General features: G+C 35.2%; 1 protein-coding gene across 3 annotated transcripts in view; it reads left to right on the top strand.

The window, feature by feature from the left end:
- Positions 1-17,798, top strand: part of ANGPT1 (angiopoietin 1) — a 242,046-nt gene that overhangs the window by 173,537 nt on the left and 50,711 nt on the right. For all 3 annotated transcript variants that reach the window (XM_021688349.1, XM_021688347.1, XM_021688348.1), the window contains one exon: positions 16,157-16,284. In XM_021688349.1, the coding sequence (XP_021544024.1) occupies positions 16,157-16,284 (128 nt within the window). The remainder of the gene's footprint in view (positions 1-16,156; positions 16,285-17,798) is intronic.

Here is a 17,798-nt window from a genome sequence, read left to right as displayed (position 1 = left end):
TTTTTCTTATCATCCTGAGACTTAAAGCACATGGAGTTGAGTATTTCTTTCTTTCTTTTTTTCTTTCTTTTTCTTTTTTTTTTTTTTTCATGTTGTTAGAAATATCAAGCCCTGATGATTCTCACAGAGCTCATATGTCTGCCTACTTATCATAATTTCACTTCTTTTCTGAGTATTTGTCCAATAAATATGTCTTTAAACTTTTAGAGGCAGGGGTGGAAGTGACTGCAAAAGTAAAATTCCTGACTAGGTTTGGAGTTTGGGGCCAACAGCAGGCAACCAAACATCTGTTCAAGAAACATTTACTGAATAATTATGATACTGTTAGATGCTACCCGTGTAGCATCTCAGGGTGTGTGAAAAGTAGCTGTGTCTCTTTTGTGATGTAGCATATCCAAAACAAACAAAAATAGGAGAGACAAATTGTCTAATACTTCAGGCCTCTTGACATTTATTTTCTTTTTAATGATACAATCCTAAAATAAATTCTGATTTAATTGCAGGAGTTGTGATCATCATGTAAATCTATTATCCTGTTTTCCAGTGGGTTCTGTGCTCTCATAACCATAGTTTTATTTGCTTCTTGTTAATTGTTGTTTTCTTTAATTCTATAGTTAATATTCTGACCAAATATTTTATTATTAAGGACTCATAAAAGACACAAAAATGGAAAATGCCTCTTAATAAGGTTTCTATCAAGATTTTAATTCTCTGCATATCTTCATTTTCACTGGTGTCATAGTCTTTATTATGGTGAATTTGAAATTTTAAATAACTCATACCATAATACTGGATTAAAATCAGTCACTAAAATGAACTTTTATTTCATCCTAATTCTAAAACATGTAAGTAAAACCTTTCCTACTTTTGTGACCCACAACTCATTTACCAAATGTATTTATTATTTATCAAGGGATTTTATGCAAATGTTATACTTTTACATTTAAATATATGCAAATATGCCTAAAATCAATATACCACAGTTGATTTTTATGCATCGATTTTTAAAAATGTGTATCTTAAGAACTCAAAGAGTAATCTAAAAGATTTTCCAAAATCTTCATGAGCTATGTTATAATACAAAAGCCAAAATGTTTAATTGACTTTAAAGGTCCTCCATTTGCAACTTGACCCAATCACTTATGGAGACAGCCTGAATGTAACACTACAAAGCAAGAGAAGAAATTTTTTAGTGAGTTTTCTGTGTTGCCAGCAACTAATTTAACCTTTATGAAGATGTTTCATCATTTTATAAAGTCAGTATAATTATGTCTACTTCTCAGTGATAGGGAAAGGACTAAATTAGGTACTGCCTATAAAAGCAAAGAACACATGACATAGGTGACTCATTAAACTTTAGTTCCTTCTTTCTCCTCCAAGTGACAAGGTTAAATTAAACACAAATTTATTAAGTGCTATCTATAAGCAAACTTCTTTCATAGAAAATGTCTGAATACAATGCTCAACAGTGTGTGTTGACAGTCATCCAAGCAGTTTCTTTTAGCCTCAGTTTTCATATCCAAAATGGGATCATAATACATACCTGATGAGATTATAGTAAATTAAAAGAACTTTTTATAAAACATATAGCATCAGTGCCTATCCGTAGTAAATGCTGAAAAAATTATAGTCTATTTACTTTTATGCCTTCTAAAGTATTTATAACTCACTAAAGTTACATGATAAAAGCATTCTCAAGAAGTGTTGGCTGGAAGTTTATCCTTTCCCTAACATGTGCTTGGCCCAGGAATTGTAAATCCATCTTTGCATGTAGGGATTATTTTTGTTTAGTTTCACAGAACTTTACCTACTAAAATAAGATACATTTAAGCTAAGTACAATTTTTAACAAACACACTTTCTGAAATAATTCACCAACCTGTCCTCTTCTTGTTCCAAATAGGCAATAGTAGTGTTTTAGGCAAATAATCATTTCAAACAGAATTGCATCCATTTTGTAAAGCTTCTGGGTAACACATTTATTTTTGTCTAACCCTTGTCTGCAAACATTTGGCCACACTTATTCTTAGAAACATTACCCACTAAAAAAATATTGCCCTCAGTGTTATCATAGCATCAAAACTTAGCTTATTGCTTCATGTTTTTGGCAACTCACAGTTATTGCTGGAATTAAATAGTTTACATTGATAATGGCATGGATACAAGGCTTGGAATTCTTCTGAGCAGGATAATCCGGTACTGTAACCATCAAACCTTCACCAGTCATCTTTATGTTCAGAGGTGATTAAGCCGTTGCCACATACATTGAGCACACATGAGGCAAACATTGTATTATGTGATCAAGAACTTAATTAGTAACCAAGAATTTAAAAAAGGAAGAAAGAAAATAATATTTAGCCTCCACTCTCTACCACAGGCTGGTTTTCTTACTGTCTAAATCACCTTAGAGCATACTCCTGCTATACCAAGGTATGATTAATAAATTTATCCATTCATTCTAAAATGTATAACAACTGTTCTGTTTCACATTCTCTTCTGGGGGATAAGAATGTTCATCCATCTTTATTTAACAAATATTTGTTGAGTTCTGGTAATACAGCAGATGGGGTTCAGGCCACTGGGAAGAGAGAAAAGATGTAATTCAGTCTGTAGCTTCAAGGAAACTAGAGTTTGGTGGGTAGAGAGACAGATAAACACACAATTATATTTCGTATTTCATATTTTGCTACACATGAGGCCAAGGTGCCAGGGCACTAGTGAAATACACAAGAGAAATATTAAAATCATGGCAGGGACAGGATGAAGGCAAAATATAGCATCTGCAGTTTTCTTAAGGATTTTGCTGAATGCCTACTATAATTCAGGCATTGTTGAAGCTTTATGTGTATTAACTTAGTCCCAACAATAACAATATGAGATAAATACTATGGCTAGTCCCATTTTATAAATTCTACAGAGAACTTGAGTAATTTGCCCAAGGTTACGCGTAGCTGGTAAAAGTTGATCCACGATTGAAACACAGGCAGGATGGCTCTAATGGGATGATAACAGCTAAGTCTTCAAAATAAAGAAAACAGAGCATACTCCAGACAGCTCAAAGAACATGTATATTTGCCAGGAGTCATGGCAGGGAGTGGGATATACCTAAATGCATAGCCTAAATATCAGAATCAAAGCCAGGAGAACAATGAAAGATGGAATTAGAGAAGTAAACTGAGGGAGATCAAGGAAGCCGCATTTTTTTCTCTGAAAGCAGTAGGGAATCCTGTCATTGTATGAGGACCATGTTGACATTTGCATTTTAGAAAAAAATTGCCCCAGTCATAATGTAGGAAGAATGTACTGGAAAGTTGATAAGGTTGGAAGTGGAGGGACCAGATGGGTGTTTTGCCATTATTATTAAAATATTAGCAAATATTTGGAGAGTAAAAGCCAATCTTCTGAGCTCTTTGCATATATTAACTCATTCAGTTCTGATAACAACTCTATAAGCTGGGTGCTCTTATTAGCTTCCTATGACAGATAAGGAAACTAAGCATAGAGAAGTAAATCATTTGCAAATATCACGCTGCTAGCAAGTGGGCAAGCTGAGTCTGATTCTGGAGTCTGTACATTATCTATCCACTGTACTATGATGGGAAGGAAGATAGAGTTGATGGTGGTTTTCATCTCATTCTCAAAAGGATATCCTAGGAGAGAAATAATGAGGTGGGACCAAAGAGGGGCAAATGAAAAGGCAGATAGAGGGGAAAATCATGAACAAAGAGAATTAGAATCAACAAGAAATAATGACCTATTAGAAAGTGAGTCAGATATAACTCTTAATTTTCTGGGTTCAGTAACAGAAGGGATGTTGATTACATTCCTAAAAATCAGCAACATTTAAAAAGAAACAGGTTTAAGGGGGAAAGATTAATGAGTTTAGTTTGGGGCATATTGACTGAGGTGACTATGGGAAAATTTGAATCTGGAAGTCAGAGAAATACAAATTTGTAATTCAGGAGTGAAATCTGGATGACCACATACATTGCCGTGTCCTCAGAGGAGACAAGTGGTAAATCCATGCAGCAAGTGAAATCAGTTGAAAGTGCATATAAAGTAGGGCGCCTGGGTGGCTCAGTTGGTTAAGCGACTGCCTTCGGCTCAGGTCATGATCCTGGAGTCCCTGGATCGAGTCCCTGGATTGAGTCCCGCATCGGGCTCCCTGCTCGGCGGGGAGTCTGCTTCTCCCTCTGACCCTCCCCCCTCTCATGTGCTTGCTCTCTCTCATTAGCTCAAATAAATAAATAAAATCTTTAAAAAAAAAAAAAAGAAAGAAAGTGCATATAAAGCAATGACTCAACCATTTGGGGGGTTGTAGATCTATTTCAGAATCTGATAAAAACTAGCCTACCTTTCCTTCTCACGTAGTGCAAACACTCAGGCACAGGTTTATGTGCGATTTCAGAGAATTTACATACTAAGATTATGAACCCATTTTAAAATAATAAGAATATAAAATCCAAGACAGAAAATTGAGAGTTCTTTATGGGATAGTTAAAAGGAGGTGGGAAAGAAAACAGAATTAGGAAGAAAAACAAGTAGCGAGGAGTGTTACAACAGAGAGAGAAAAGTTCTGTGAAACGTCTTATCCTCATGGCTTATAAATAAGCAGAAAGGCAAAAAAAAAAAAAAAAAAGAAGGAAGGAAGGAAGAAAAGAGAAGAAGGGGGGGGGAGGGGAGGGGAGGGAAGAAAAAGCAGCCTGAAAAGCGAATCTTGATCTGGGGTGTGGCCTCTCCCTGTAGGAGAGCTTGGATGACATGTATGGTTCAATTGCATGGGTCAAAGACAAAAATGAGCAAGAGGAGTTAAAAGCAAAAAAACTGTCTACCCATACCCAGCAAACTTGGTTGTGAAAGGACAGATACCAGTTTGGGTAGGGATGCACACAGGGTAGAGAGAAGTAAAAGAAGCTTAAATACTGAGAGACACGAGCATGTTTGTATATTTGAACATGAAGTTCAAATTTCAAACCATAAAGAGCTTCTCATGCAGGTCATTAAAAAAAAAAAAGAAAATTTCTTTCACCTCACCTGAAAGACATAATGACTGCTACTATAAATTTTTAAACCATCTAAATTATTTGGTTTAAAATGTCTTTCCCAGAGGCTGATTGCAGTGGTATGGAACTTCTGATCGTTATTTTTGGTCCTCTGGCCTTCTGAAAAGGGGAAATGAGGCATTTGTTTCTTTCCCAGTGCTGAGGAGACATTTGGTTCTGTTCTCAGAATAATTCTACCATCTGAAAGGAATTTACCTCCCGTGCAGTGTCTATTGAGTTTGTGAAGTAAATCATTCAGTCGAGGGATGAGATAGTTTGAACTCCCGCAAGTCCCTGGAGTTAAGAATGATTCTAAAAACATCACAAGCAATGGGAGGAAATTAAAACTTTTTGAATGTCACTTATATAAATATTGATAAAAATAGAATATATCATTTTCATTGACTGAGTAAAATATTTGGGTTTTAGTTGACTACTTGCAATGCACAATTTAACATTAGGTAGAAAGAGAAAGAAAAATACAGGAAGTCATCTGCTGCACACTACAGTGAGCACTTGTTCCCATTTAATGAGGGAAATGCTTTATCTTGACAGAAAATTATATGTCAAACATTTACAATTTCCTTAAAACGAAACACACTTTCTAGCACTTCCTTTCATAAAACCCAATGGCTTTAAGGGGAAAGTGACTGTTTATTTTTGGAAATGGTATATTTCTCCTTTTTGATGGAGCATGTTATCTGCCTTTTGAAAAGTTACAATTTCTGTGGAAAAAAAAAAACTGCGTGAATAGCAGATAGCCAAACTCATGATAACAAAAAATAATACAGCCTTTGACCTCTCCCATGAATTATTTCTAAACTACCTCTTTTGGGGGAGATTTGAAACTTTGTGGTTAATTCTCTATTGGAATTCAAGTTTCAATTTCAGAAACTAAACTATTTGAAAAGTGGTATCTCCTAGTTCTAGCTGGGCCTGGAAGTTACCAAGGTGAAAGCCCCCCCTCCCCCGCAAAAAAAAAAAACAACAAAAAAAGGCGTTGCCTTTCTGCTCCAACATTTCTATGAGCAAACTCCATTTCTTCTTCTCTTTAGCTTTCATGGTCTGGTTGGTTAAAGCAAAGAAGCACAAAATATTTTTAATAAAATTTCAGCTAAGTCATTTCCTGGACTCATCCACACTCAAGTTGAACTGAACAGATATTTTCTAAGTCCAGGGTCATAATGGAACAGTGGTTCCTTACAGATAAGCTCTGGTACTTTACACAGAGTCCAAATGACACCTCTAATTACTTGGAGGGAAAGTAAGAAAAAAAACCACATTTTATTAACATCTTTAAGTATGTATGCATCACATTAACCATAAACCCTCATGAAATGTCTTCTGCTTTAAGAAGGGAGAAAGATGAAATAAAACCTGAGAAATATTACAACCAATCAGTTAGGCTTAAATACATATGAACAAAATAATATTGATTTTTAGCACTTTTCTAAAAGTTGATTGTAAAGAACCTTTAAAACAATTGATAGAAAACATTTTTAGTTTCCTATTAGAGCTCACCATTTATTTTCAACTAAAGAATATCAACATCATAACTAAGGACACTGGACTCTCATCTTACCACTGGCTTGGATGTTCACATTCTGAGTGGAACCATTTCCAATAAGGAATCACATTAATATGTGACCTAGAACAATCTACTTTTTTTTAAATGAATTTATGATGAAGTTAAATTATTAAATGAAATACCAATTAAGCCAAACCTCTTTTAATTTTGTATTTTATTGTGTCTTTGCATATATCCATAATTATTTTTAGGTGTGAACATTCTGTTTTCATAGCCAGCCTGAGTTCCTTTAGAGTAGTGAATTTGAACTTTGGGTTTATTTTTAAGTGGAGATTTGGTTCTAAAGGAAGCTTTGCTGGTTGTTTTGGCCTCATGTACACATACTTACAAATGAACAAATAGACTGAATCTCAACCATACTTAATTCTCCAGCTCATCTCCCTAGAGCTGGGATTTAGACAGAGATGGTCACATAATCGGCGTCTTGGAGCACCTATGACATATGCCATCTAGAGGGCAAGGCATGTTGGTCTAGCAGGAACAGGAATCAAGGGCATCTGAGTTCTAGTCCCAGCTCTGCTGCTAGTTGCTTAACATAAAACTACCACACACCTTAGAGTCTGTCTGGTGTCCTAGACAAATCCACACATTTTATAACTCATTAATCATTCCATTTCTCCTCTTCATTTTGTATCACTTCTAACGACTAGGAAAACCCCAAGTTCAGAACGAACCTCAGCATGGTAACCAAGTATTATTCCTCAAGTAGATTCACCACAAGAGTAAGAATTGAAGTGACATACCTATGGTGACAGTCAGCCTCTATTTAAAACTTCAAAGTGAAGTGTTTTGGTTTTGGTTTTTTTTGTCAGTTTTCAAAAGCATCTGGCAATTCTTTCCATTTATAGCATTGCCCAAAGACTTTCATTCCATTTTTAATGGCTTTTGCTGAAATCAATTATTTGTCTACTTATAATAAAGCACAAAAGACCCTTGAAGCTTTCCCACACGCATGGGAAATCTTTTGTTCAAAATCAGTATATTCCAGTCAGGCCAAAAACATTACATGGGAAATTAACACACATGAAACACCTGAAATATTTTTAATGAAATGACCTTCGGAACAAATGGCAAGGGTCATGTAGCACTCGTAACTGCCCATCAGGGTGCCCAAAAGGGAAACACAGAAATAAATTTTGTGAAAAATGAGTATTACTTGATTAAACAAAGGTTGTGTGCAAATCCATTTTCAACTTTCAATTCTTTTTTTGCATCCTTTGTTGTTTTAACTGTAATATGCATTAAATATACATTCAGTTATATATATGAGTCATTCCACATTAGAAGAACACTGGGAATTTTATTTGAATACACTAATCAAACTAAAGTAGAATTATGTAGAATTACTTGATGTTTCATTATCCTACACTAAAAAAATAGCATAAAATTAGTAATCTAGCTATGGCATAGGGTGGTTTGCATGTCCACATAGATTTAACAGTTTATGCAATGTATACATACATCTCAATATTACTAAAAATATATACACCTACAATTATACATAGGGGTCATATATTCTCCAGATAATTAAAATGTATCTCTTCAAGTTGTAAAATATTAAGAAAATTAAAAAATATTGTGATAGTACACATTCTGCATTGTTTTAATCTTCTCTTTCAGAAAAGATTGAATAAAATTGAAGCTTTTTGTAATAATTTAATTCACTATCATCAGCATGACCTAATTTGCATCAGAATACCACTATGCCTTTGGAAAAGTATGTGATTTGTCCCTTATATACTGTCCAAACTGTTCTCATTTCTTATTTTTGCCTACTTCTAAGATTACTGTCTCTTCCTCATACACACAAGAAAACCTTTTGATTATCATTTTGTTGTTGTTGTTGTCTTCATGCCTGATTCTAGAAGGTGAACACACACACACTCCCACACAAATACCACACATACGCTCACCCTCCCTTTCCCTACCAGCCCTTCCTCTAAACTTGTAGCTTCAGCAGATGGTCCAGAGGTTGGGACATCAAGTAATTAGGCTTGTGAGAATATTATCCAAGATTAATGAGGGTAAATTTTGGTCAGCATGATTTTTAGGATATAGACATTATCAAATCCAATATAGCTTCTCAGGCACCTCTTATTTCCTCATGCTCTGTTAGCTTTTGAAGTTGCAGGCACCAGTGCTCCACATTTCTGCTGAGAGTTCCCACCTCACACATAATTCTGCTGCCTATGGCCCTCTTCTATCCTCGACATTTTTCTTCTTTCTTATCTTTTCTAACCCCTGTCACTCTTCCAATACTCCCTGCTTCCGAGAGAAGAGGCCATAGCCATTCTGAATTAAGGCCTGTCCTGATTCACCCAAGACCCTGGGTATGACCTTGTCATCTGAGATAAGTATGGCTGGGGACTCTGTGACAGATGAGTCATTGGAGTACTGTTTGGCTTTGACTTCACTCCAGGAGCCAGTAAGAAATAGTTAAGATTCTTGGCTTTATAGTCAAAAGAGTTCAACTACTCAGAAGTTTTAGTGAAGTTAGAAAGCATCTCTGAGCCTCCGATTCCTCATATATACAACAATATATTGATAACAGTATTTCATAAGGTATTTACGAGGACTAAATGAAACGAGACATATAAAACATACTTGGCTCACAAAATTCAGAGTTGAACACATAGTAAGTGTGCTAATTTCTAATACTGCATGTGCCAATTGATTTTATTATCATCACGATTATTATAGTTCTACCAAGAAGATGATGGGTAGTTAAGATTTTAAGTATCATCTACAAAATATGCACACACAAAGAACACTTCCTTTTACAAAAATTTTAATTGAAGTAATAATGTAGCACGTAAGTGATCTTCAGGTGTTCTTTTATACTGAGGTTAGGGGGACTATGGGGAAAAGAATAGTAGATCTTTAAAAAGAGAACCTTTTAGCTACTCACCCAAAGACCTCAGACTTAAAGTATTTACAAACAGAATATGTGTTTGTTATACTGTGATATAGCAGTTTGCATTATATATATAATACATTTACACACATAAACATGTATATGTACAAGTATGTTACATTAAATTGTATGCAATTGCCATTTTTGTAGGTTAAAAATCATGCTGAGATATCAACCCCTAGGTATTTAGGTTCATATGCATATGTTTTATGTAAAATAAAATACCAACTTTCAAATTTTCAATTCAGAAGCATAAAGCTTTTATGTATTTATGTAGTTATACATATGTGGTATGTATTTATAAAGTCATTGGTAAGTCTCCCTCACCCTCATACCCACACACATAATACTGAAATATTGAATATTGCCTGTAAACCTTTTAATTTTCCACTCGTGAAGTGCAAGGTATTACCTTCTTCCACTTTTAAGTCCTTTCTTTTTTTTTTTTTTGAAGCTGAAAGTATTTTAAATGTTTAAAAATGAAAAAGTATTCATGAAATGCAACCAATTAATCAGGTATATCAGTTGCAGTAGTTTGACAAAATATGAACATGTTCAGAAAGTTCTATTTCATGTTGGTAAAGGATCTGCCAAATACACATCAATCCCTTAACCATACAGTTGTTGTTTTTTTTTTTATTATGTTATGTTAATCACCATACATTACATCATCAGTTTTTGATGTAGTGTTCCATGATTCATTGTTTGTGTATAACACCCAGTGCTCCATGCAGTACGTGCCCTCTTTAATACCCAGCACCAGGCTAACCCATCCCCCCATCCCCCTCCCCTCTAGAACCCTCAGTTTGTTTCTCAGAGTCCACAGTCTCTCATGGTTCGTCTCCCCCTCCGATTTCCCCCCCTTCATTCTTCCCTTCCTGCTATCTTCTTCTTTTTTTCTTTTTAACATATAATGTATTATTTATAAATTAGGAATCTAGGGAGTGTCTTCAAATGGATTTTCCACAAGATGCCCACACACCTGGTGGAAAAGTATAGAATCTAATCAGTCAGTTGTTTGCTTGTTTGCACCTTATCAGATATGATGATTTACTTATCCTTATGTTCAGTTAACTTCAGTGTCCTATTGAGGTGAAAAATTACAGATTTAGGATCAATTCCTGTACTGTGATCTCCATAGTGATGATGGTCCAATAAGTAACACAAGGATTATCCTTAAACCAATAACTTGATCCACATATATTGTGGTGCTTGCTAAATACTGGAGAGATAGGAACCATTAGCCACGTCTAAGATTTAAAAAGAATATTTGAAGAATCGACACCTTTATGGCAGTTTATTGGGAAGTAACTAGGATCAAGGACTTTGGCTTTTTACATTGTCTCTGGTATAGCAAAGGCTAACTGTTTTCTGTGTTCTGTACTAGATTTGCTACAACTCAGAATTACCAATTCCACATTCCAGGAAGTTTTCCCTTGAGGGTTCATCTGAATTGAAGTGACCCTCTGCCTCAGCTTTATGGTTCTTCCCTCAAGTCAGCCCAGTGGTAGACATGCCATCTGGCTTGAAATTTGTTGGGCAAATAAAAGGGAGAGCCAGATAAAGTCAACAGTTGCTGCAATCAGGGTCTCAGGTTGCTTATTGACTGAATGTTGGCTGGTGAAAGACAGACATGCACCTGCTTGTGTCCCTATTCTTTCCCTTTAGCTCATGAAGATTAGGTTATAGAGATAAGGCTAAATGAAAAGAATGAATAATGATTCTTTCCTAAAACTTTCTAGATTTATTTGTTGATATTGGTGTGCACAAAGTCTTTGAATTGCCATACCAGGCTTTTAAAATTTAGTTCAGATAAACTGCTTTACGTGTTTTTTTTTTTTTTTCTTTTTCATTCAACCATTCTCTCTTCTGGACAGCCTTCCCCAAGTTTACATGGCAGACAGAATAAATTCTTCCTGAATATTCCCAGTGAACTTGATACATACCTCCAAAATAACAATAGTGTGCATAATCTCTCTTTGGTGCTATATTCAAGCTGCTAACATTATAGCTCTAGAAGCTGTTGCTAGTCATCTTGTGACCAGGTAGAGACTCATCAGCTGTGTCCAAAAAAAGATAAAGAAACCAATTCCTCTTCACATTCTTTAAAATCTGATTATGCTTTACCTAAAATTCTATTCTACATTGTTTATGATTGAATAAATTATCTTTTTGCTTAAGCTAGCTTGAATTCTCCTCTGTCATGGAAGGTACTAATCATGGATGTAGCTATCATGAGTTGTCATAGAAGACCTACTAATATAGTAGGACTTTCTCCCATCAGACTGTGATTACGTTAAGAGCAGATTGTGGTTTTCTTATGTCTGTATCTTCACTGTCTGGGAAAAGTCATGCACATGGAAGATGCTCAATCAATATTTGTTGAATTAATAAATATAGCATGGATTTTTTTTAAATTTTATTTATTTATTTGTCAGAGAGAGAGAGCACATGCAAGCAGGGGGAGCAGCAGGCAGAGGGAGAAGCAGACTCCTCTCTGGGCAAGGAGTCCAATGTGGGACTCGATCCCAGGACCCTGGGATCATGACCTGAGCCGAAAGCAGACGCTTAACTGACTGAGCCACCCAGGCATCCCAATATAGCATTGCTGAGTTTAGAAAATATGCATTTGGATGGCATTAAAAAGCCTCACTTCAGTGTTTGCAATCTGAAAGCAGGGGTGAGAAAATGAGTAAATGTCCTTCCTTTAGTTGGGATTTACCCATGCAAGATATTAGTAGATGAAAGGGCAGTGGGTGGAGAGCACGAGGAATTCCACCTGAGCTGTTTTTTAATGCCTGATGGTGAGATAGAAGTTAGGAAGACAGGAAAGGGAGGCTAGTGAGAGACTGACAGTAATGGTGGGGATCCAGACTCTCAATTAGAGGAAAGACAAACTCATTAAGAATTAAAGGGAGAGGGAAAAGAGAGTATATGATCAAAAAAGGAACTTTTAGATATAAAGATAAATTTTTTAATTCATGCTTTTAAACCAGTCTATTATTATAAAAAGTCTGAGCTACTTTGACAGATAGATAAACACTTCAATCAGCTCTCCATTTTCTCTGGCTCGTCCAGCTGATGCTTCTTTCATCCTATTCCATCACGTTTTCCATATCTGTATCTTGTCATTCACCATACATTCCTCTAGACATTATCTTCCATTTTATTGAATCTCAAGACCTCCTACAAGAATGTATCCTTAGTTCTGACACTTGTAATGGGCAGTAAATTCATCTTTTTATTGTCTTTCTTTCTTTTAAAATGTTTATTATGTGTCCAGTTTTACAATACGTAACCATAATATCTCTAGTGCATAACAAAGAAAATAATTAGTCATGCAAATTAAAGTTAGGGATTAAAACTTCTACAATCAGTGTGTTGTTATATACATCATATGTCATTTCATCTGAAATAATCTTTTAATTTTAACTATTCAGATTAAGTTTATATATGCAGCAAGATTAGACTACCTGGGATTTTTTTAGACTTAAACAATGATATGATGTGGTATAGTCAATGAATAAAATAGACCAGTTGGCCAACTTTGATAAGGAAAGTCCAGTTCAGTATAACCCTAAATATAACCAGTCAGTTGTAATTGCTCTAACATTTGGTCAGCTATACTATCGGATTAGAGAATGGAAGATCTACTATTCCATTGACTGGACTCGCTGGCCTTCTCCAGCCTACTAGTGTCACTTCTGTAAGAAAGAATAATGATATAATGTTGCCATTAATAATATTATTATTACTATAACAATAATAATAACTACCATTTCTTGAGTTCTTACTATAATTCAGTCACTCTGCTGTGTTAAATAACCCATACACTTGCCTCAGAGCTATGTTTAACTACCCCACTTTGTAGATTGAAAAAAGAAAAACTGAAGATCAGTCTACCTTTATAGCAGGGCCTTTTTCAAACCATAGTATGTAATACAAATGTCAAAGGTAAGCTGTGAATGGAGCTTTTATACTGATTTTAAGTGCTTTAATACTCTAAAATATAGCCTGGATCAAACTTTCAAACATAATGTTTACTAATTAATGAGTAATTAAATACAAGCAATCCAATCTTTCTGGAGAAATGACTGTTTCTTCTGGAAAGAGTGTGATTCTATTTTTCAAAAATACCAAACTATATTTCAAGAAAATGAAATATCTTCATAAGGTATGTTGCCATTACAATAACAACAAATCCATAGTATAACTATTTGTTCCTTTTATGATAGAATCTTTAAGCCATTTTTCCAGTTATAAGATTTACATTCATGGTTTGAACATCATTTTTATGCAGTTTCCATAAAAATAAGCTAATACTCAGCTTCTTTTATTTTTCTCTACTATTGAAAATATGTGTGGGTTTCCCTCTTCCCACGCAACAGCCTTTTCACCCACATCTTCCTGAGGAGGAAGGGAAAAGAGGAGGGGAGGTGACAGAGAAGTGGGAATGGAGTGTATTCTCACTGCATAACTAAATAAGGGAGAGCAGGAAGTGGTATATTCAGTAAGAGAAGCATTTTCTCCTTAGATAAGTGACTTTCCCCATCTCTAACCCAAAAAAGAAAAATGGGTTTACCGTTGAATTCCTCTTTACCACATCTTCCTGTGTTCATCCTCTCAAGGGATCATAAATTTTATTTGGCATTTCTTTACATCCCTTCCCTTTTTTTTTTTTTTTGCTTCTAATTTGGTCGTTTTCAACTTGTTTCAATAGATGATTAAAGATTTAGAATTTAGGAAGGTTTTGTTTTAGAAAAAGAGCAGCCCATTAACTTAAAATAAGGAAGTACAAATGAACTGCGTTGATGTTCTTCAGAACGACACCTTTACATAACACACCCATTGCAGTTAAAGATGGCTTTTGAATCAGCATTTATATATTCATTTTTAAATTGCTATTTGCATACCTTCTGTGCCATGCTTCTTCACTGTCCTATGAATGCACAGTCCTCTACTTATTCTGTGTTGATATTGCAGCTGCAATGGTGGTGTTTAGATGTAATTATTAATGTAAGTAGACAAAACCATCAGTGCACACATGAGCTGTATAGAAAACCATGATACTATTAAACGTTATAATTCTATATTTTTGTTATGGCAGTATATCTGAGTGGATATTTCATTTTCTTGAAACATAATTATTTTTGGAAATTTGAAGTATTTTTATTGAGATAGTCATTCTTTCCATCAGTTTAGACTGTTTTTAATTACCTATAAATTAGTAAACTCATGCTTATTAAGTTTAAATCAGGCTATTGCTTTAGATTGTTAGAGCATGTAAAATCAATTTAAAAGCATCATTTAATAGTTTACTTTTGACATTCTTATTTAAAAAGGCCATCATGACTCAAAGTGATTGAAAGCAGGTATTTATTAAATAACATGAGACTTTAAGGGCAAGGTGATAAAATAATCTTAAAAAATCTTCTTGAAGGGGTTAATGAAACGAATTACTAAACTATATATTTATTAGAAAATACTAATCATAAATATTTTGTAAATGTGCCATGTAAATCTTTAGCAAAGGACTACTAAATATGAGTCATTTTTGTATTTTGATCTCAGTAATAAGAACTTCATAATAGATGGTCAGTGAATAAAATTCTCAGTAGAGCCTATCTAATTAAATTTCCTTTTTTATTTGACTTGCACCCTTTACTGAACTCTTCCCCTATATAAGTTAATTTCGAAACTTATTCATTTGTGTTCTTTTATTTGTATATTATCTGCCTGATAGTTTAACTTCAGGCATTAAATAAAAAACAAAGTTCAGGGGTGCCTGGGTGGCTTAGTCGTTGAGCGTCTGCCTTCAGCTCAGGTCATGGTCCCAGGGTCCTGGGATCGAGCCCCACATCAGGCTCCCTGCTCAACGGAGAGCCTGCTTCTCCCTCTCCCACTCCCCCTGCTTGTGTTCCCTCTCTCGCTGTGTCTCTCTGTCAAATAAATAAATAAAAATCTTAAAAAAAAAAAAAACAAAAACCAAAGTTCAGTTCCCTTTTCTTTCTAGGTAAATCAGGTCAGAGGCTCTTTTCTACTTTCTACATCTAAATATTTCGAGGTGTGTTTTTTTTTTTTAATAGAAATTTCTAGGAGCTTATCAGTCCAAAGCCACAGAAAAACAGTTCTATCTACTTTTAGTGTTTTAAACCTCCATATGGCATTTTTATGTTTGAATTTGTTATCATTATCTCTTTCTCCTCCAAAAATGCCTTAGCATTTTTTTAAAAGTTTCCTATGAAATGTAGGTAAGAACATTTTAGAAATTTTGGAGGAAAATTGACATAATTATTACTAGTTGGAGGTGTTACTCTATCAGGCCATTTGTCCCTTGAGTTGATGTTCTGGAAATTATAGATAAAAACAAAATTTAAGTAAGCAAAATATAAAAAGTATTCAGTTAGAAATTTCTCTACAGATTTTTCCATTAGTTTTGTAATTTTGTGAGTCAGCTCAAATCTAGTATTGTCTTTATGATTGATTTGTCAGTAAATGCAATATTGACATTTGTTTGGAGGAAATAAAGACTTGCTTAGCTGTACTTGGATCCATTCGGGTACTAATGGTACTGATATTTTTGCTCACATATTGCAATTTTTTTTTTTTGCAGTTTTACTAAAGGGAGGAAAAAAAGAGGAAGAGAAACCATTTAGAGACTGTGCAGATGTATATCAAGCTGGTTTTAATAAAAGTGGAATCTACACTATTTATATTAATAATATGCCAGAACCCAAAAAGGTAAAACCAGAAGTGTTTGTTTACAAGATGTAAAGCAGATCCTAGTTGAATTGCTGAATAACCAGACTGATTTGTGAGTTTGTTAAGCTGAAAATATATATGCCTGAGCTCTTTTCTCCCAAAGATTCTGTTTGCCAGGTCCATAAAGATGAAAACCCTATTGCACAGACCTCCCCCAAACCCAAAGCTCCCATCCCTCTTTCACAAAGTTTTTTATTTATTCTCTGCTCATTCCTGGGATGTCCCATTGCTCATAAATGCTTGTGTTGTCTAGATTACATGTTGAGGTGATATGTACTTCAAGTACATGGAGAAGAGGTAGGAGCAATCTTTCAAGGTCCCAAGGACCCAGATGGCACACATCATCTATAGTCTAAATACTGTGGAGGGGCTGCCAAGGACATATTGCTATTTGTTCCTATTAGGAACAATCAGTGTTCCTATTAGGGTGGGAGAAACATATTCTATCTTGACTAATCATCTTGATAGGATTTGCTTTTCATGTTTACCTAAAAGAGTGGGTTGGAGGCTAGGATTCATTAGTATGTTGAACAGGATCCAGAGTAAACTTTGAAGTAAGCAAATACTATGTTCTTGCTGTTCTATCTCTTTTTCACTATTTATTCATTAAATCATCCATCCATTCCTTCACTCAACATATTAAGTGGATGTCATTTGTCAGTCAGTGCCTAGGAACACAGTATAGAACAAACAGATCCCACTGTGGTGCTGAAGACAGATAATTACACAGATAATTATAACAGACTGTAGAAGTGTAGTGATTGAGACAGTCTGTTCAAAGCAGGATTTATGGAGAGTTGTAAGGAGAGCCCTGCTCTTTGACATGTTAAAATTTTGCCCAAGATGCCAAGAGAGACCCAAGACTCCAAGAAGACCACCTGCATTTGTAATGCTCCATCCTCAAAGGATGAAACAATTTTCCTCTCCTCTTTGCCCCACCTAAATTACCAGTCCTGCATCCTCATTTCCTGTGGATACTGTGCAAGTGCTCTTGGAAGGCCTTCCCTAATTCCCTCAAGCAGCTTTGCATGACTTTTTCACTAGCAAAGTTCTACAAGGCAAGGATCGTGCCTTTTTGTCTTTGGTTTCCTGGGACCCAGCATAGTTTTGGGCACATAGCAGGTCCTCAATAAATATGTGTTTAAACGAATGAATGAACTTCTGACAATAATATCAACATTTCAGTGTAGTATATATACTACATTGTAAGTAAGCCTAACTTAGTCTTCTTGATTATTAGTCTCCTTTGATGGATGAGAGAAATGAATCTTGGAGAGTAGTTTGCCAGATGTTACATCATTGTCAAGGAGAGAATATGGACTCTACCAGTGTCCTTTCTCTCCTGATTTCAGTAAGGATTAGTGGTTTCAGTTAGCTCAGTGTTTTTTGTTTCCCTTTGCTGGGACACAATTTTTTTTCTGAAAGGAGGCCTTTCATGCTCTTCCATAATGGGGAAGGAGGGAGAACGTGCAGTGGGCAAAAAAAGCAGTGGT

The sequence above is a fragment of the Neomonachus schauinslandi genome, chromosome 4, assembly GCF_002201575.2.
Source record: "Neomonachus schauinslandi chromosome 4, ASM220157v2, whole genome shotgun sequence".
NCBI classification, from domain to species: Eukaryota; Metazoa; Chordata; class Mammalia; order Carnivora; family Phocidae; genus Neomonachus; species Neomonachus schauinslandi.
The sequence above is the reverse complement of the archived record's forward strand: the minus strand, read 5'-3'. Positions and strand labels throughout refer to the sequence as shown.